The 20,652-nt window shown below is 32.3% G+C and overlaps 1 protein-coding gene across 5 annotated transcripts in view; it reads right to left on the bottom strand.

Moving 5' to 3' along the window:
• Positions 1-20,652, bottom strand: part of LOC148614562 (E3 ubiquitin-protein ligase rnf213-alpha-like) — a 115,084-nt gene that overhangs the window by 63,375 nt on the left and 31,057 nt on the right. For all 5 annotated transcript variants that reach the window (XM_088588728.1, XM_088588727.1, XM_088588731.1 and 2 more), the window contains exons 12-34: positions 20,284-20,505; positions 19,308-19,512; positions 18,260-18,318; positions 17,560-17,845; positions 16,449-16,556; positions 15,828-15,920; positions 14,063-14,249; positions 13,149-13,448; positions 10,845-11,428; positions 10,394-10,547; positions 9,725-9,945; positions 9,359-9,511; positions 8,940-9,101; positions 7,749-8,385; positions 7,109-7,286; positions 5,706-5,842; positions 5,030-5,104; positions 4,723-4,829; positions 4,366-4,507; positions 3,041-3,236; positions 1,528-1,771; positions 1,028-1,174; positions 264-529 (exon numbers count right to left, since the gene is read on the bottom strand). In XM_088588728.1, coding sequence (XP_088444854.1) covers positions 264-529; positions 1,028-1,174; positions 1,528-1,771; positions 3,041-3,236; positions 4,366-4,507; positions 4,723-4,829; positions 5,030-5,104; positions 5,706-5,842; positions 7,109-7,286; positions 7,749-8,385; positions 8,940-9,101; positions 9,359-9,511; positions 9,725-9,945; positions 10,394-10,547; positions 10,845-11,428; positions 13,149-13,448; positions 14,063-14,249; positions 15,828-15,920; positions 16,449-16,556; positions 17,560-17,845; positions 18,260-18,318; positions 19,308-19,512; positions 20,284-20,505 — 4,863 coding nt within the window. The remainder of the gene's footprint in view (positions 1-263; positions 530-1,027; positions 1,175-1,527; positions 1,772-3,040; positions 3,237-4,365; positions 4,508-4,722; positions 4,830-5,029; positions 5,105-5,705; positions 5,843-7,108; positions 7,287-7,748; positions 8,386-8,939; positions 9,102-9,358; positions 9,512-9,724; positions 9,946-10,393; positions 10,548-10,844; positions 11,429-13,148; positions 13,449-14,062; positions 14,250-15,827; positions 15,921-16,448; positions 16,557-17,559; positions 17,846-18,259; positions 18,319-19,307; positions 19,513-20,283; positions 20,506-20,652) is intronic.

Genomic DNA, 20,652 nt, shown 5'->3' with positions numbered 1-20,652 from the left:
TAGAAAAACAAAAAAAAAGATTATGTGACATTTCATCAAATCCAATTCAGAGTTGCCAATGGAAACTAAATAAGGATGGACAAAATGATCACTAAATACCCCCCCATTTTCAGAGCAGGGGGTACAAAAAGTCTACTTTAACTAATAATTAATTGGTTGTAATGCCATAGGTCATTTGTCTCAACTCAATTCATTCCAATCTCAACAAATCACAAATCTAATGCAAATTACAGGCACTTTTTATTAGCATTAAACAAATATACCTCAACAAGGTCTTCAGACATTGTTTCTTGTCACCCTCAGGTACATGTGCATTGACATCATCTAATTTACAGTTTGTGTCTAATCTTTTTAGGTACTGGAATGGTCTCTGGAATGTAGTACTCTTAAACTCCATAATATCAAACAGTCTATCATGGTCAGAGTAGTCAGGTGGTCTCCTAATATCAGCAAGGATCTCTAAACTCTCCTGGGGAGATCTACATAACACATGTGGGAGAATGTCCAGGCAGTGGTGTAGACATTTTAACTGGAAACAAAATAGTAAGAAATGAGGTATGAGTTTTAATGGCACAATGTATACCTAATCTGCATAAAAACTGAACTTACAATATGATTTGTACAATCTGACAACTATGTGACACGACAAGGGGACAAAAAACATCTGCACTACAGCAAGCCAAGTACAAGTACAAGTTTGCTTTTATTTTGATGTTTAAATTCCTATACTTCTGAAAGAAAGAAAAATCATAAAACTAAAAACACTGAGCAACTCACTAACTTGATAACCTTCCCCCCCCCCAATTTGATAACACACACCTTATGACCTTCAAAGTGATTTTGATCAAAATTTTAAATGGTAGGTGCACAATGAAACATGTTATAAAGTTTCTGTGAAGGTCTTTCAATTCCATTTAGTGGTGTAAGAGGAATAACAGACAAGAGATAGTTTCCCTCATGCCCTACATTCATAAATGACAAAGTTCATTTGTCAAAAATCAAGGAGTTTAAAGTCTTCATATATCACCTTAGAATCTGATCCTTTGATCAGCAATGGCATAGACTCTATGATGTAGTAATCTAGATCAGTTTTTCTCCACACATGACCTGAGCCGTGTCCCAGACAACCTAATACTAATAGTTGGAAAAGAAATGCATCTACACCATCTTGGACCTGGAAAATAAAATTTAAAACAAATAAAGGCTTAAAAAAGCAGTATAGATTTAAGTGCAAACTCACCATAGCATTTAATCAGATCACTTTAAATTTAAGATTACAGAATTACAGAACGTGCTAGCTCAAAGAATCAAAAGCACACAGGTAGGTACTCAAACATATTATTCTATTTCTGAGTGATCTGATTATTTATTTTGTGAAAAAGCTGTTATGAGTTTATACTACCATCTCAGAAACATGTTCTCTGTGGCACTATATCAATCAGTCCATATCAGTTTTCAGGTATTCTCAAAACCAAAATAATATCAAGAGGCAGTCTCTCAAGATTAAACTGTTACTCAAACCTGTACCTCGTGTGATATGTCAATATGGAATATCCTTGGTTCATTACACCTAGGGGGCAGTGTTTCCTCTAAGAGTATGTCCATGATACTATCTGTATTAATTGCTTTCTCATGAAGTGGAATGGTTACATTACTGGCAAATCTCCTTGGAATGTTAGGGACCACTTTATACAGGTCTGTCACCATCCTTTTCTTGTACAGTGTCTTCCCTACACCAGCTCGCCATGACTTTACAACTCTCACACTACACCTGTAAAGTGAACACAATAACTAAGCATTGTAATTTCTGCCACATTTTTTTAAACATTTTGAGATTTTATAATTCTTTTCAGTAAAATAAAAGTTCAATGACATTGACATTGAAATTTAAGTTTTTAGTCTTTTTTCTAAAATTGAGCCACTCTGGAGTTTCAGAGGTTTTAAAATTACTTTTGAATTTGAAGGTGAGCTTTTTTTGCTCTTCCTAATACTTCACAAAAATAGTGAAAATTACAACCTCAGGAGAATTTCACATTATACAGTATTTATCAAAATACATAGCAAGATGTACAGATTTTATGATAATGAAACTTCATCTTAATAAAAAACAAGACCAATACATGTCTGAACCTGCATCACCTTCATACTTTTGTCAGCACATAAGTACTTTCATTATGTATATAAACACTAAGCAAGTGATATAAATACACTGATGGTTACAAATTTCCTGATGTTATTTACTAATGATAACATATACTGCTGAAACAAAATGGCTAGTACCACAGATTTTCTGTTCATTGCATGGAAAACTGTATTTGTATCATTTCTGCTTTGTTTATGCAATTGTGTAATTAAGCTTTAAACAGGTTCTTTTCCCAAACCTGTTTTTAGTCTTACCTGAGCCCCTATGACTCCCTATATCCAAATAGGTATAAAAAATAAATTTATGAACAGTTAAAGGATCAGAAACTAGTACAGAAGGGGGTAAGCCATTAACTTTTTGCATCCTTTCTATCCTTGGACCAGGCCCTTAATAAGCAGGAAGATATCTATGTGCCAGTAACACTAAAGTCCCATATTACTTTACTTTAGCAGATATGGGGAGGAGGGTACAGGTGCAATATGTGACACCATGTACTAATGATAGCATATACTGCTGAAACAAAGTGGCTAAGTTCAACATGCTAAATATGTAGGAAAATATTAATAGAAGTTCACCATAATAACAAGTGCATGTCATCAATATGTATACAAGCACTGTACAAGGGTTACATATGCAGATACTACAGATTACACAAAGTAGGTCCCCTAAGTGTGACAGATAATGGACCAACAGACGAACAGATGGATGGAGTCCTTCAGCTACAGGACATGTTTTAACAGCTAATGACACAGGTAAAAGTTCAACATAAACTAAACCTAGGGTATGGTGGACGTATGGATGAAGGGACACACAAATAGACTGAAAACCTTTAAGCCTGCAAGCTCCTATTTGGTTAAAACAGATAAAAATCATGACTGTCATTATCATGATACCTACTTTTCGAAGTCAACAGAGGAAGCTGGTCTCATTCCTGACTGTGCCTTATCAACTCTGAGTTTGGTAAGGAGGTATTCTCTGACATTCTTTACATCTATAGGTAACTGTGGTCGATGGAATTTGTCCAAAGCAGCAACAATCCTGGATTTGTATTCATTTTCACTACTGCATATCACAACAAGTTTGTATTTGATTCCTGGAAAATATTGACATTATCTAATATCAGCTTATATAGCAAGGGTCCAGAAATTTTGACAGCCCATGTCGGACATTTTATCAAACTTCAGCATACGTTGTTGTCAGTCTTTAACACACTCAGATTGAAAATAAATTTAAAAAAACGTTTGTATGTAGTTATTTTCAGATAAATATTGGAAAGCTTGTTATTTCATCACATACTCCGTCTTTTACAAAATATCAGAGCGAGTGAACGAGTTCGTTTTCAACAAAATGTGGACATTCTAACATGTAAACAAAACATCGTATCTCTCAGATTTTTACATCACATAGGTACACAGCCGAAAACTTCCGAGTGATGAAAAAAAAGTTGATTATTTATGAAAGAAACTGGCGATCACATTTTGTATATTGATTTAAATGGTCTGTTGACTTCTGTGTTAAAACCATTCAATCGACGAATTAATAATTACAAACTACGACTGTTTCACAGTTTCAGTTCCATGTGCTTTCGCTACCTCTGAAAGATTGGTGGGAAAATGGTGGACTTGTCAATCTTTTTTCTTAATTAATCAACTAATAAATGTATGTAGATTCCCCGAGTTACTTCAGTTAATTCATATACGCAATGGGGCTCCACGTGTACCGTTAATTCAATTATGCAATCAACTAATCATTTACAGGTAAATCACAGTCACATGTGGCTACACATCGGCTAAAATTGACACACACACTTGTCAATTATTCCAATAAACAATTAGGAGACTGGTAGACAGGATGTTTATACACTAATAAAACCACACAGACTGTAATTTATAAGGGTTGACAAATTTTTTATATCCGACATTGGAAAATTGTCGTCAGTCATTTGCAAAATTAGTCGGTCAATGACCGACATTTTTTACCATTTCTGGATCCATGTTATATAGAAATTACTACGCATTTATATATTTAATACCAAGAATACAAACAAGAGAAGATTTCAAAAGAAAGCAACAATGCTATTAAAGCGTATTGTAAGAGACAATTGTTTACGATAATTTTATAGAATCAATCAATATCTGTTGAGCCTAACACTTATCAAACTTCTCCAATATGCAAGAAAGTTAAATCTTCATTTCAATATGAAGTACTAATAAGTGGATTACCTCTGTTTTCAGCATTTTTCATCAGTCTTTCTAGAGTTCTCTCCCCTCTATCACTAACATCATAATCAAGTAGATCAGCGTTGACCAGACAATATACTTTCTTGTTATCAGCAAACAAGGCACGCCTCCAAAATATCTCTACCTAAAACCATAAAAAATAACTATATTTTCATGTTCAAAAAGTAACAGGCATTTGAACTACCTCCCTCTGTTCGATCAGACATCACTTAAATTTTTGGCAATTTTATTGTTGCTATTTTCAAAATACAAACTGTCACCTGAAAGAAAGTACTGTAAACCTTGGGTTCTTTTCTCAGGAATGTAAATTATTATAAAGCTATATAAATCTATTCATACCATATCAAGTGTGGTTTGTGGAGTACAGAGTAAAACTTCATCATGTTGTGGTAGTGATTTATCATTCTCATGGCTGTATACAGTTAGCACAGTGTTATATATCTCACCTGTAATCAAAGAGAAATATCACTGTCACATTCTGAACTATGAATATACACCTTATGGAGCATGTAAATTTCCTTTCACTGCAACATTGTTTTAAAACTTGATATATCATGGACATTATCGTCTGATCTTCATTTCACAGATAGTATTTTTATTTACATTAACAAATTAAAAATTGAAAAGAAATAAACTTCAAACTTACTCTGAGGACATATGATTAAGTTGGGTTCTCCTGGGGTAAAACTTGGTAGGAATGTTCTGTCTATAATCATCTCCTCTGTGAAAAAAAAATCATTGATATGAACATCGTGTGCTAACAAACATATGCCCAGATGCATTTTTACCTTTAATTATAACATCTTGACCCATTTAGATCATGTGAAGTCTTTTTCTTATATATAAGTTCAACAGAGCAAAAACCAAATTCTATTTGCTATTTAAGGACAGTTTTGGATTATTATGCCAAATAACCAACTTTGGGATAGTCTACATATCATGAACCACAAACAGTTTATGAACAAGCATAACTGTCCCAAAGTTGGTTAAGCAAGAGTAATCAAGAGAACCAAGGTTATAGCAGTAATCGAAAGATTGTAATCCAGGGACAAAGACCAAGCATAACTTAGTCAAAAATTGAAAACAATCATTCTAATTTAATTTCTAATCAAATCCAGTCAAAATTAAGATTTGTCACTTCATCAAAGCCTCTTTTAGTTTGGAATTATTTGAACTGCAGACTGCAGAATGATCAATGTTACTGACATCACAGTACCAAGTTAGTTAATGGAAAATAACCTACCTTGACCTGAAGAGAAATAAACAATCAAATTATCATATACAACTCATAGTTGATAATGACAAATAAATGGGCAACATACCCTGTTCAGCCAGTCTGTTTAGAATCAAACCTAAATGTTCTACACTGAGATAGTCTGACACACTGGATGATATAGAACTAAGGAATGTCTGCCACAGGTCTTCTAGAGCCCGGATCAACTTGTCTACAGAATTCTCTCTGAAAAATGTGTATCATGAATAGTAAGAATTAACTCTAAATTTTAAGTACAAACAAAATCAGACACATCAATTGTCTTATATACTGCAACCACTTTTTTTGAGAAGTTTAAATACATTGACCACCATTGACTGTATATTTATCTGTGATTCACTGTCAATGACTGAATTTCACTTTTTGTTATGACATTAAAATGTTACTGTAAAAGTACTTTAAGTCATGTGTACCAATTTTCGTAATTTAGTGGAAAAATCTTAGTTCATAGATTCTTGGTTTATAAAAATCACAAAATTTGATATCCCACAAACAATAATACTTTCACAGTACACTGTTATGAGGTTGCTTGCAAATTTCTCTTTCAGGGTTTAATCATTTTGTTTTTATTCAAAAATATTTTTTTCAGTGATTTTGTGTTGCAGTTTAAAGAAAATACTACTACAGTAATTTGACAATTTAGATACTGTGAAAGTACTATTGTTCATTGGGTACCAATTTTCATGGATTTCATGGGTAGGCCAAACCACGAATTTAGATTCCTAACAAAAAGAAGATTATGACTGATGTGTACACTGAAAACCTCAAAGCCACAAATTCAAGAATCCACAGACTTGTGTTTCTTCCTTCCCTAATCCACGGAAATTGGTATCCACGAATTAAGTGTCTGTAAGAATCAGTCAGTGGGAGACACATGGTATTGAAAAAACCCAACATTTTGATAGTGTAATTTGACTATTTTCACCATCTGAATCCAGGAAAACAGACAAGATTTTCCATATCAACTGCTGGCCTATTGAGTTACAATTTCATTGAAATGCACAGAAAATGAACATTTCAAGAGCAGATAACTCTGTCAAAAACCTCATTTTTCTGACAGTCTATTGAAAAAATTCTGAGCAAAGCCAGTGATGCAGAGATTAAATATTGGTCTTTCCAAATAGATAAGGTAGCCTTAAGTGATATTTCATTGACAGATCGGTAGGGCTTTGACATGCATGCTTCTGATTTTTTTCCATTTGCCTGATTCTTACAAATACTTTTTACAGTATATAATAGTTTGGCCTAAACTCGTTGAAATGCGAGGCAGAATCTTGCAACTTCCTGCATTTTTAAACCTTATTCATATATAGCCTTTATGTCAAATGTGCAATGCTACTCACTATGTATGTTACAAGCAGAAGCTGTAAAAAAATAACATCATTGACAAAGAAATTAAATTCAGAAACATCATTTTACAAGGTTTGGAAAAATGCCAAGATATTATCTTACTTTGACTCCATTCCAAGCTGACTGACCAGGTTAGCTGTAATGGATGCCAAAGACTGTCCTGTTTCTGTCCATCCTGTGAATCTAGTTGTCTCCCTTGATCTATCATCTTCCATAGGAGTATCTTCATTAGTATTATCAGGAATAAAGTCATCTTCATTCTCCATACACCATTCTAGACCTGATAACATAATGTGCAATTTAAAACTAAGACAGAAGAAAAAGAAAATATTTTTAAATACATGTATATTATAATTCAATTCGTTTGTATTCAGCCTTTCAATGGGTTGGTTTTCTTTGAGCAGACTAGATGATCCTGTATAAACTAATTTGGTACTGTGATTTCATTAGCATTAACTGGCCTGTAGTTGGCATTTCAAAAATTCTCAAACTATTTTTTGAATTTGAATTGATAAGATTTATTATTAATCTTAACCAAGTTATGCTTGTGTAATGAAATTGGTATATCACATAACCTAGTCAAAATTTTTTTTTAATCCTAATTTCAATCTTAAAGTAAATGCGACTGTTCTTCAATAATAAAATTGAAGCACCTACATGTAAGTAAAAAGCATGATTGTTTTCTGTATTGTATCTGTTTCTTCCTAATTTAACATATTATTAGCTTAAATTTTCAATTTACCTTCATCAATTTCATCAGGTGATACATGCTTCAGGGCCTCTCTAGCTAACTCAATAGAATATATTTCTGTCACAATCTTAAGGAACTTAGCCACTTTAACATCATCACTGGTATTTTCACTTTCCATTTCATCCTCCTCTCCATCCTCCTCCATTTCTTGTTCTCTTCTAGCATCCAAAGTCTCCACATCTTGTTTAGCAGATGTCATTGCTTTCACAAGATCTTCTTTGGTACAACCCTGCCTCACAGCAGATAACATTGGATAAATGAGTACAGAAGGTTCAACCTCTGACCCAATTTTGACAAGTTCTTGCTGTAGTATGACCATCTGATCAATAGTGAAGTAATTCAGCAGGTAATATTTCTCCCTTCTCTCATCAATGTAATCCAGCCATTTCTGGTGGCATTGTTCCATAAACTTGGCAAGCTTGGGGATGATTGCACTGACATCCTCACCTTGTTGGTTTATTCGACCTTTTAGAGTGTGCTTTTCTTCCCCAAATCCAAAATTAATGAAGGCACATGCAGTCCTATTTGGATCACAAAGGAATCTAACATGCCATTGAGAGAAAAGTACACATCCTTCAGCCACAAGCTTGGTGTAGATATTACCCAATCTCACTACAGAATCAAGAATCTGAAATCACATTATCCTACAGTTAAACAAAGTCTAAATGTCAGAAAAATGTCAGCCCAAGGCCACCTATTGGTCTTCAATAAACGACGAGGAAACCTTCATACCACAAAGTATGTTGCAGCTGGCCCCAAAATATCATTATACAAAGGTACATTGAAAGAGTTGCCCCTATATACTCAAGTATCATTAAAATAATCTAAAGGTGAAAAAGGAACAAGACATACAAAAGCCAGAAATTCCTGACTTGGGACAGGTGCAAACAATTTAGCAGGGTTTAAGTACTTTGGCATGATCATCGTCTTATTTTCAAAATGATAGAAAAGGAGGTCAATTTATGTTCCTCTCGCATACTCCAAAAAATGAAACAAGAAACAGAAGAAAATGACAAAGTCATAAACTGTCTCAACCAATCATCTTTAGGGCTGATGAACTAGTTCAATTTAAGATGGTGCTTGGTTTATACAGATTCAAAATGTATCAAAATTGATATAAAAGGAATTCAGAAGGTTTATTAAGGGTTCTACTGAAAAAAGTTTCACTGTATTTATCCATACCAGCATAAATCTATCAACTTCGTCTTTGCCTTTCTCAGCCTTCCCAGCCACTAACATCAGTCTGGATTGTAGATCATGGAGTTGTTCATATCTATACTGGTTTCTTTGTAACCTTTGACCTTCTGTCTCTGTTACTCTAAGCTCTAGTACTGCACTCAAAGTCTGAAAATCATATATATTGGAAACTTCATTTAGTGAATTCTATAAAGCATAATTACTTCATAAAAAGATACATGACAGTTGGACACCTATAAACAATTAACCTACTACAACATTGTTGCATAGAGTGTAATTATCATATTTTTTAAATAGAAGTATTCAATTTCTTGCATTTTTTGTTACATTAAAGTCATACTTGTGTAACATCTCAATTTAAGTCAAAAGAAAATTTGTAAAACTACATCAAAACATATACTCACTGGACTTTTAATTGCAGCCATTTTCTTTAAATTTCCAACTTGGTAAATACCATTGGCATTGATAGCCTCAGCTTGAGCAAGGGAGGTAACCTCTACAGAACCATGAGTTTGCTTCACTGATTTCAACCAATCCAGCTGTCTTTGGGTGTCAGTCTGTATTAAAAATAGAGGAAAAATCTTCAAGCACAGTGTAAAATCAAAATTACAATCAGTAGCTATATGTACCAATGCTGATCTTTAATTGATCTAAAGTTTCAAATAAAAAAAAAAACATCTGTAAAATATTGTTACTGTAACAGCTCAAATGTTGAAATGTCAAATATTGGCAAACATATTTTAAACATAAAAACAACATCCAAGACATACCAGTTTCTTTGGTAATTTAGGATTAGATGCCAACTCTTTCCACACTTCTTGGCATTTGCCTAGGAAGGCTACAGCATCACAGTCTTTGTTGAGGTTAAAGATGAGTGGTGCATATCCAGTAGTGGCAGAATGGAGACAGTTGACCTTTCCAATCTCATAATCACCTTCACCAGCAGATATACTAGCCAAGTCAACAAATACTTTTAACTCCTTAAGTCCAGCTGAGAAACATAATATTGAATCATTAATTAAAAAAAAACATATACAAATTTTAACTTTATTCTTCAGTATAAAACCAACAGACAATTTCTAGACACATCTTTTATACAGGTATCAACAAATAGAATACGTTTAGAACATTTAAAAATATAAACATGATAAACTAATACTATGATCAAGTACTAAACGAGACTTACATATCAAAATCTAGTTGTGAACATGTAGCCATTGAGATCACTTGATTATTATTTTTAATATTTACTGTTGCTAATACACCATTCCAACAAATATTTAAAAAAAAAGGTAGTAGCTACAATTTTGCAGCTAATCAAAATCAATAAGTTAAAAGCTAAAGTAGGATCAGAAGTTAAATTTTACAGCCCCACACTTTGGTAAAATGCAGGAGACACTTATAAAGCATTCTACAAGTAGTTTTTAGTCATTACATACATGGCATAGTTGTTCTCAACCAGTCAACCAGAGGTTTACACAGGCAGAATATTTTTAGACACTTTGCCTTGTCTTCATTGATTCCACTCAGAATTTCACATGTCTGCATCATACTGTCATCCAAAGTATTCATCTTTGTATCAGCATCCCCTGCCTATAGAAATGAACTATCATTATCACAAGCAATGGCTAAAACTTCAGTTTATTCTGTACTATAATACTTCATTCAGAAAATGTTTATAACAAGATCTTCATATACCTAAGTCTGACTTGATGGGCTTGTATTTCAAAAATTAAGGTCCATATTTAAAAATCAGCAAAATTTCCTATCAAACTTACAATACCAATAATCTTATCATATCCATGTCAAAGCATCATTGTTATGGCTTGAACTTAAAATGTATTCATAAATTTATCTTCATTTTTTGCTTTTATGTTATGATTAACTTACCAAACTAAGTACATTACCAATCTGGGTAAAATTTCCCTTCAGTTCATATTCTTTTACGACATCCATGATAACTTCTGCCCCAAACAAGCAGTTTCGTAAACTCCGATACTTTCTCAGTTGGTCCAATCTCACGTCAACCCACTGTTTGTCTCCATCACCACTCAATCTTTCTAATTCCACCCTTAAAGTCTCCATATTAGCTGTCCTGCTAAAGTATTTCTCAAACTCGGAGAACTTTAAATCACCAGACTTTAATCTTTTACACAGGTCATTCCAGAACTGATATGTTGGGGCCCAAACCTCTTCCAAAATTTCATCCATATCAAGTTCTTTCTGTTTTTGCTTTGCTACTTCATTGCCTTTCTTATCCCATAAAGTTGTGAAAAGAATTCCCTGACTGCATTGCAGTATATATGGTATTGTCTCTAGAACATCCTCATCCAAACCAAATGCTATGATAATTGGCTTATAGTTTTCTTGGTTTGTAGTCTCTTCCAACTTCGCTACTTTACACAATGAGCAGAGTCTGATGGTTTCTAATCTTTTAAAACTTTTAATTCTTTCTTCTAAATGTTGTGCATTGCCTGTAAATGAGCATTAAAATGACATTCTTCCTTAACTACAATTATAAAAGTCAATTTCTAGATGATATTGTTCACACTGTCATTTAAAAGAAACTTAAAGGGAAAGACCACCCTTGCATTAAGTTAGGCTCTTATGACAAATCATACCCACTTAAACAAAAATAACCATTTATGGGAAATGCGCCTTTATAAAATGCTCAAGGCTATGCAAAGTTCGAAATCCTTGAAATGTAAGTGGATAGCCATCTTGCAGAACTCTCCTATCTGAAGGAAGATCATAGTCAGACTTTATTGATTTTTACTGATAGTTTCCGATTGGCTCATGACGTCACTAAGTCGGTTTGGTACTGATGCAAGTACTGCAAATAATATGTAAACAAAGACTATGTCGTGAATATTTCTACGATCCTTTTTATCTAATCACCCAAACATGACGACTTGTCAAACTTACGATTGCACGAATGATAAAAGAGAAATGTTCTAAAAGTTTTTTTTACCAGCAACACGAATATTCTTCGGAAGTAGCCATACGATTTTCCTTACAAATACTAGTCATCTGGCTGCCAAATCCCATTGTTCGTCAATGATGTCTGACATTTGATTACATGCTGTGCCTCAATCTCTTCTTCTATCTATTTTAGGTTGACATTTTAGGGGAAAAGTCCCAAATTTGCGATTTTTGGGACATCATAATCAATTACTTATTTACTTTCCCTTTACAAACGGACTTCGTGATGTCACAGTTCAACCGATCATGGTGGTGCCTATAGGTGCAGGAAATTCAAATTTCATAATTATTAATCTCGATTAATTAATTAAAAAAAGGAAATTATTCATGACTTGCACAATAACATGGTCTTCTCCTTTAAACTTTTCTTTTGAAAAGAGTTGTTCTGCATCCCAATTCACATTTGAAACCAATAAAAAAAGTATGACAGTAGTTTTAAAGCAAAACTATTAAAGAATTATATATTTTTTTTTCCTTCATAACCTAATAAAGATCAGGGTATGATATTCTTGTCCCTTATAAGTTTGTTTATGAAGTGAAATAAATATTCATAGTCCCATGAAACAGGAAGTTGGTACTGGACAGCAACTAAAATAACTTACCACATACTGTGAAAGTATAATTGTTCGTGGGGTACCAATTTTCGTGGTTTTCTTGGGTCTGGTAAACCACGAAATTTGATTCCAACCAAAGAGGAAATATTTCCTATTAGTATGTGTGATAGAGTTTAAAATCAATGAATTCAAGAATCCACAAACTGATATTTATCTTTAAACCACGAAAACTGGTACCCACGAATAAAAGTACCTTCACAGTATGGCCCATCCATAAAAAACAACATTCCGAATTTAAGATCAATTAGTCCAATGGAAGGCAAAATTTTTGTGAAAAAAAATCTTGATGGATGGAATGACAGATGAACAGGCAGACAGAGAGAAAGACTAGAAATACTGTGAACAAAGAGAATATCCTCCTTCAAATGCAGTTGTATAACTCATAAATTCAAGCATATAATGACCAACCCTCCTATAAATTACTCACATTAAGAATATCCATATAGTGTTTGAACACTACTTTAAGTTTTACTAGAATCCAGTGAGTAATAAGAGTTGTAGACAATAACATGCTGAACAGAAAAGACTTATACTTTTAGACTGAAAATTATATGGTCTTGGTCTGCACATGTATAATTCCATTGGCCTTTTTTCTTACCTTGAAATCTAGAGCACAGAAACAAGAAGTCTTGAACCACTTTTAAAGTTTCCTGATACCGAGCTAGTTCCTTTTTCCTTAGAGCCAATGTCTGAAGCAAGTAATCTGGTTCAATGGGAATATCCTGAATTTCCGAGATAACAGATTTAAAGTGGTCCTCTTTTCCCATTATTGTCTCCAAGTCTTGTATCAGTATTGTTCCTTTGACAAGATCTTCACAGGCTGTTTTCACTATTTCTATAAAGTTACTCATAATATCTGCAGTGCCAGGACTTAGAGAATTTTTGTATTCATTATGACCTGAAATATTAAAAGTAAAAAAAGAAAATAATGCAGTGTTTTAAAATACTTTTTTTATTCAGTCCAGGTATTTTAGCATTTACAATAGATAATACTTAAACAAATAAACTTTGTATAGGTCTCGACATTTCATTAAAAGAGCATTAAAAAAGAACCCAACTCAAACATGATCAATAACTCATTAATATAAACTTACACAGACAAAATCAACTCAATATCTACAAGGGTTAAAGAAGAAATCTAGAAAACTATTGTCATGGAAAGAAGAAAAGATGGAATAGCTGAAGGATTCAACACAGTTGGCAGTGGCATTAAAACATGACTTTATAAATAAAAATGGTCAATTGAAGCTGGGCCACTGCTTGCCTTTAGCCACTGGCTCAAAGCTAGGGTCTATTAAAAAATGTTATATTTGGAATAGTTCAATAAGTAGTTTTCATTCACAATGAAAACTACTAATCATTTAACTAGCATAATATTTTTACTAGACCCTAGCCTGGGGCTAGTTGAATTTTGAAAATTTATCTATTGAAAGTCTAAATTTAGACTGTGAAGGTTACTGGGATACGTGCTACATGTACATCAACTTTAAATAGCAAAAAATAAATTCGTACAATATATTTTCACATGAGTAGAAAATGGTGCCCAGGTAAGAGTGTAACTCAGTATTTTGTGCTGATCACTCAGTTGTCTGAGGTCCATGCTCCTTTCAAACACTTGGGACAGGAGTGTTCCAAATCTCATTAATGCTGCTCCTTTTATACCAGTTCCATAATAAAAATTACTTCCTGTCTGTACAGCCTGGAATGAAATCGCAGGGAATACAAATCATACCACACTACATTTTGAACATATACAAATTCATACAATCATTATGAAACAATACCATGATACTGCTATCATGACAGAGTGATTTTCAAATTGGCTTAGGGTCGTGGGTTCGAAGCTGGTCATACTAGCCAGTCGGGTAACACCAAAGGCCAATATAACAAGCTGAGGACCTATAACTAAGCCAAAATGAAAATTACTATATAATTATATCTTTATTAATTAACTGCAAATTCTTCAATTTCATGTATCTTACACTACCTTAAGTTGTTAAATAATATCATAAATGTATATTATTATATAGATAGCAGTGATTTACCGATTGTTCCCAGTGTAATTTTTTGCGATAATTCACACTATGAAATAAATTTGGTAATTTCACTCTCGCGCTTTCTCCCCCCAAAACATCACAACACGAATATCAATCCGCCATTCACAAAATTTTAATTTGTGTTGAAAATAACAATAAATAATGGAGGAAATCTATATAATAAATAGGAAAATCAATTGGTTATTGTGAATAACCAAAATATTAATGCTCGTGCCAAGAACGCATGAAAATTTAACTCGTGTGCGGAACAAGTTCCATACACCTGTTAAATCTAGGCATTCTTCAGCAATTGTGATCATATTTTGGTTATTCACTCTTTCCAATTAATTATCCTATTAAGATTACCTCCTAACTTATCCTATACTTATTTTTGTCTTGAGAGAAAAATTCCACTGTTGTCATAAAGACCTTTTTATAGCCTCCTAAGTCATCTTTAAGGTCTACAGACTTTGTTACATGCAGCTAATAAAAGGGCAAGATGAAAAGTCAATCATTTGCATTAAAATGTGTTGAAAGGTCATGCAATTTTGGAATTCACAAATAGTATCCTAAGTTTTTTTGATGATTTTTTTCTTTAACTTCATAGGACTTAACTAAATTTCATTTATGTTTTTTTATCTTCACCAGGTTTCAATTTTTAAGACAGTTTAGGTTGTATTAAAGACAACATTATAGAGTTAATTAATAATGTGGTAAAACTAAAACCATTAAAAATGATGAGCACCTGGGTATTTCTCTTGGCTACTGGACGATCATTTTTTGTAGAAGACAATGAATTTCATAATATAAACTGATTTTTCTAATTTTTTTTTTATAATGTTCGTGTAGAAATTCAGAAGGTGCTCAAAATTACATCTGCCTGAGAATTAAATAGCACTGCACAAAAGGTATAAACTCTTTGTCACAAATGCATTTATGCCTATTATAACCCTTACTTTATCAATTACTATTTAAATACTATTGTTCGTGGGGTACCAATTTTCGTGGATGGTGCGGTCAGGCTTAACCACGAATTTTGGTCCCCAACGAGAATGAGATTGATTTGTATACTGAAAACATTCAAGCCTCTAATTTAAGAATCCACAAACTTGTGTTTGTCCTTATCCACAAATATTGGTATCCACGAATTTAAGTAATTTCACAGCATTTCTTAAATGCAATGAGTATATATATTTAAAAATCCAACAAGAGGAGTATGAAGAACTCCAAAAGAAACTTACTTTATAAGCCAACTTGCTTAAAATTTCTTGCATTTTGTCACTAAAAGTCTCCAGATTTTCACAGTAAATTTCTATCAGTTTGACTTCAGTTCCCTGAAAATAAAATTGTTATTAAATTTTAATCTCACATAAAACATGTAAAAGGTAGATAATACTATTAAACAGCTAGACTGGCGGGAAATGAATAAAAAATATACCTCCTTCCAAGAGACTGATTTATAAGCAATCCAATACACAATTGAATGATCCCCCAATACTTTCAGCACTTCCACTCCACATACTGCTTAAGCATATTTGTTTCATATAAAGAAGAGCCATTCTACCAAAAATTAAAGCACTACTAGCTGTTATATCATATTCATATCAAACATGCTTTGCCAGGAAGACAATTAGTCTTTATTCATTTAAGCATCCGTTAAAAATGAAAATAATAAACTTGTTAAGCACGTGAATTTGAAATTGAAATAGAACCTAAAACACACACACAATTGGTATACTAAATAAACAATAATTATTTTACAATATCAATACCATATACTAATATATTTACAATCTGATTTAAACCAAGGAAATACTGTCTAGTTTTTGTTTTTAAACGTATAATATATTTCTTAAACTTACATATATTCTTTTACTAAGGTTATCTTCTAAAGCAGATGCTATAAAGTCTATAAAGGATGTCTGTATTTCACCAGCAGGAATTCTCATTGATAAAGCTCTATTCCACAACTATAAAAAAAAATTAACAATGTACAAACTAGAGGGGTTAGGTAGTTCTATACAGTAAGGTCAATTCTGAAAATTTTGTCACATTTTGTTGAAATAAAGCTGTTTTGTGGCAGTCCAAAAGTCCAGAAATTTCACATTTTTTTTTCATAAAATGGACATATTTTTTCTAATCCTTGCTATGTGGAGGTTCAAGTAATTTACCAGTAAATTATTGTCATAAAAACCAGTAGTCATGGTAACATACTAAAAAAAATATTCCTAAATTTTAGTATAAATCAAGGGTGGCTTTCCAAAAACTAACAGCCAAATACTATGTTTTATAAAATATCAGGCTTTTAGACACTACCACAAGATGAAAGCATGCATGGATATTCCATTCATTTTCTCACAATTTTAGTTCCTAAAGTGTGTGCAAAAGAAGGTATTTTGAAAATCAGCTGATGCTGAGGAGAGAACCTAATACGGCAGGGTACTAAAACGTTCCAGATACCTTCCTTCCAAATATATTATACTTGTTTACCATCATATATATTACATCTGTCTATATATAAATGCTTAACTCCATCTAAACATTATATCCATTAAACTTCAATATAATATTAAGTGTTACAAAATTAGACCAGATAAACTTTGTGTGTGAAACAGTGTGCCTAAATGTAACTGTATAGTGCACCATTTAAATAGTCATTTTTCATAAGGTCAATCAGATAAATAATTTTCCTACTCATAGAAAAGTTCCAACTTTAAGTATTATTTTATTTTATTACAAGCTTATGTATGAATATTTGAAAATACAGTCTAGACCTAATAAATTTCCAGAAAATTGCAGTTATAAAATATCTGCCCATACAAATACATATAATGTATAAACAATTTACATTCAACAGGAATATATAAATAATTGTGCTAATTTGGTTTTTAGTTAAATGTCCATATTTTAGTCTTTTACATTCCCATAATTTCATAATGTGGTGAATTGTATATCAGTTTTAAAGAAACTCACCTTCAGATAATAAACTTCTTGACCATTATAATATTCTGAACACAGAATATTTTTTATCCTGTCTCTGTGTTGGTCATATAGTTTCAAATGTTCATCAAATTTTTCTTTTTCTCCCTTTGACTCCCTATAGGTCACACACTTTGACAGCCAGTCTACAGATATGAGGAATGCTTCAAAACATCTTAAACACAAGCTTGATTTTTCTCTACCAAATAACCCATATAAACAATACAATACATCAGCAGCTATTCGGAAATTCCTGAAAGGTTCATTTAGGGAGGCTTCACTGAAAAAAAAATAATAATAAAAGTATATATGGCACAATTAAGGACAGCTTTCCAGTTTGTACATTAAGACAGACCATGAAATCTTTGGCTATTATGAAGTACTGTTGTATCAGTGTTTGTACTTTTTAACAAAACTTTTATAAAAAAAAATGAGGAATTGCTGTCCTAAAATTGTAAATGATCTTGCAATTAATGAAATTATGATTATGATATAAAATCTGTAAGTTGTAAGATGCATGTAGACTCACTAAACAGGCAAAAGTTGATAAAAAAAATGATATCTTAGTCATGTTACTGGAAATGTAACTTTAAAAATATATAAACAAGTCCTGTATAAAAAAAGAAAAGATTCAGAGTTGATATACTTCACACTATATTATTTTGTAAATGCTTATATGGAAAAAAAAACTTACATGCGTTCTGCTGCCTTCAGTAACAGTGGAATGGTGTTCTCAATAACTTTCTTTACTTCCTACAAATTGTTTATAGTGTTATTACTGAGAATGGAAATTGTGAGCTGGGCATCACAGAATCATCAACTATATCTCCCACTTAAAGACATGATTTTAGATTTTTGTAAATGAAAAATATACTTCAATACTTTAAATAAATAAATCAATTGAGTTATTACTTGTATCATGAATCATTTTTCAGAACTAGTAAGGAATTCATCAATTAAATGTAAGACACCAACAAGAATTATGTAATATAAAGTCAAACTTCATGTCACATTAGGAACCAAAAGCATTTTAAGCAGCTAGACTTATATACCCAATTTTGCATATATACTATATTTGGCAGCTTTAATCTTGTTTTATGGAAGATAAAATGATATTGTATTATACTTTACACAATTTTGTCCTTTATTTATCTATGCTTTGTGAAATATCCCTCTTTTTATTCAATTTGTAATGAGGAAAGCCTTCTCCTGTGATGAACACAGTTATTGAAGCACTTCAGTTTACTAAGTCAAAGGGTGACCTTGAGCTGACATTTTTCATCATGGTGTCTCTGACAAATTGACAATTTCCATTGTCATTATGTCAACTTCAAACAGTAGATAAAAAAATCACAAATGAGAAAAGAACTAGAAATAATGTGAACAAGCTTACAAGGAGAATGACCCCTGTTTAAAATGGAGTTAAGAAATGCCAAATGTTAAACCTTAATTTCAATGATCTCCAATCACAATCCTGTCAGCAGTTCAGGACGACTTCCACTTAGGAAATTTTAAAAAGAAAAACCTTAAGCTGAATTATCTTCTTTTGGAGTCTTTCAACAGTACTATCATGCCCTTGTTTCTTGCACCAAATTTGAAATCAATCCACTCAGGACAAATGGAATGAAAGACAGATATACAAGGTGATTCCAATATCCATTATAAACCCATCAGTGCATATCTACTGATTTTTTAATAGACATAATTGAAAAATATATAACTTACAAACTTAATAAACTTACATCTGCGTATGATGAAAGACTGAGGTACGAGTTATGTTTAAGCTTCAGAAAGTAGAAAACAGATGCAAGTATAACATCAGTAGGAAGATATTCCAAATTAATTCCTAGGAACTGGGTATAGGTAAGTGTAGCCACAAATGTCCTTGGTAGAAGGTAATCTACGGCAAAGTATGGATAAAGTGAAAAAAGAACTTCATTTCTGCTCCTGAAATATTACCAAAAAAAAAAAATTAAATTAAAAAAGAATTCTTTTGTGTCAAAAGAAATACTGGAATTCACAAAACAAATTACACCTTTTTTCGACAGGATTTCCCTTTTATAATTATTTATCTCATGACTGGTAGACACAGCGTTTTCACATGATCATAACTATATTTTCCCTTGACTTTTAGAGGAGACAAAATTATGCCTGTCAGAAGTTTGCTGAATATTGAGAATTATATTTATCTCTAAGAAAATGCAAAACACTTTCTAAAGACATGGCCTGACTGACTTTTAACACATTTAAGATGTTTCCCGGCCAGCTGACACCTTTAGGTGACTATAGCCTAAAATGGGCTGTTGGTAAATTGTATTGTTCAATGCTTAATTTCATAAAGTTGTAAAAAAAATCTGTTATTTTAAAGGATAATTACTTCTAAAAATATGAAAATTGCTCTGGTCCTGATCCTGTCCATTAAAGAACAAAATTCAACAATCCAAATTTGTCATTGAAGAACAAAATTCAATCACCTGAAGTTGTCATTGAAGGACAAAAACAAATCATCCAAAATTGATCAAGTCACAAAATATTTTTAGACAGTTCTTTAATATACATTGTACTTCAAACAGAAAGAATATTGGGAAATTAAAATCTAAAATTGTTCTATTTGTTCAACCTATCCCATAGAACAGGAAAAAAAATATAGGAAATTGATACTCACTGGACAAATATGCATATCAAAAACTTTCATATGAACTATTAGATATGACCTACCTGTCCCAGTTTGTTTTTCCTTGAAATTGTGATATTTCATGAGCTATTTCAGCAATACCCCACCACTCAGGTACATTATCACCATGGTTTGTTTTGTCAGGGGCTAATTGATACGGCTTGTATTTTCCTAGCAGAAAATGCAGCAAAGGTATACAGTAGAAGACACAAGTTTGTGAACTGTATCCTGCTAAATTCTTTACAGTCTTCTCAAGTGCGTTGATGCTGGAATTAAATTATTAATTCTATTAAACAATTTGCAATGCTTCAGTTACCTAAAAAAATATAACAAACAAGTTAAGAAGAAATTAATTTAAAGTTCTATCAATATTCAATATTATAAAAAAAAAGACATAGACAACAGAAACAAAT

Source organism: Perna viridis, chromosome 6, assembly GCF_037379345.1.
Source record: "Perna viridis isolate PV_CMFRI_1.1 ecotype Kerala chromosome 6, ASM3737934v1, whole genome shotgun sequence".
In the NCBI taxonomy this organism is placed as follows: domain Eukaryota; kingdom Metazoa; phylum Mollusca; class Bivalvia; order Mytilida; family Mytilidae; genus Perna; species Perna viridis.
Note: the sequence above shows the minus strand (reverse complement) of the source record. Positions and strands in the feature narration are given on the sequence as shown.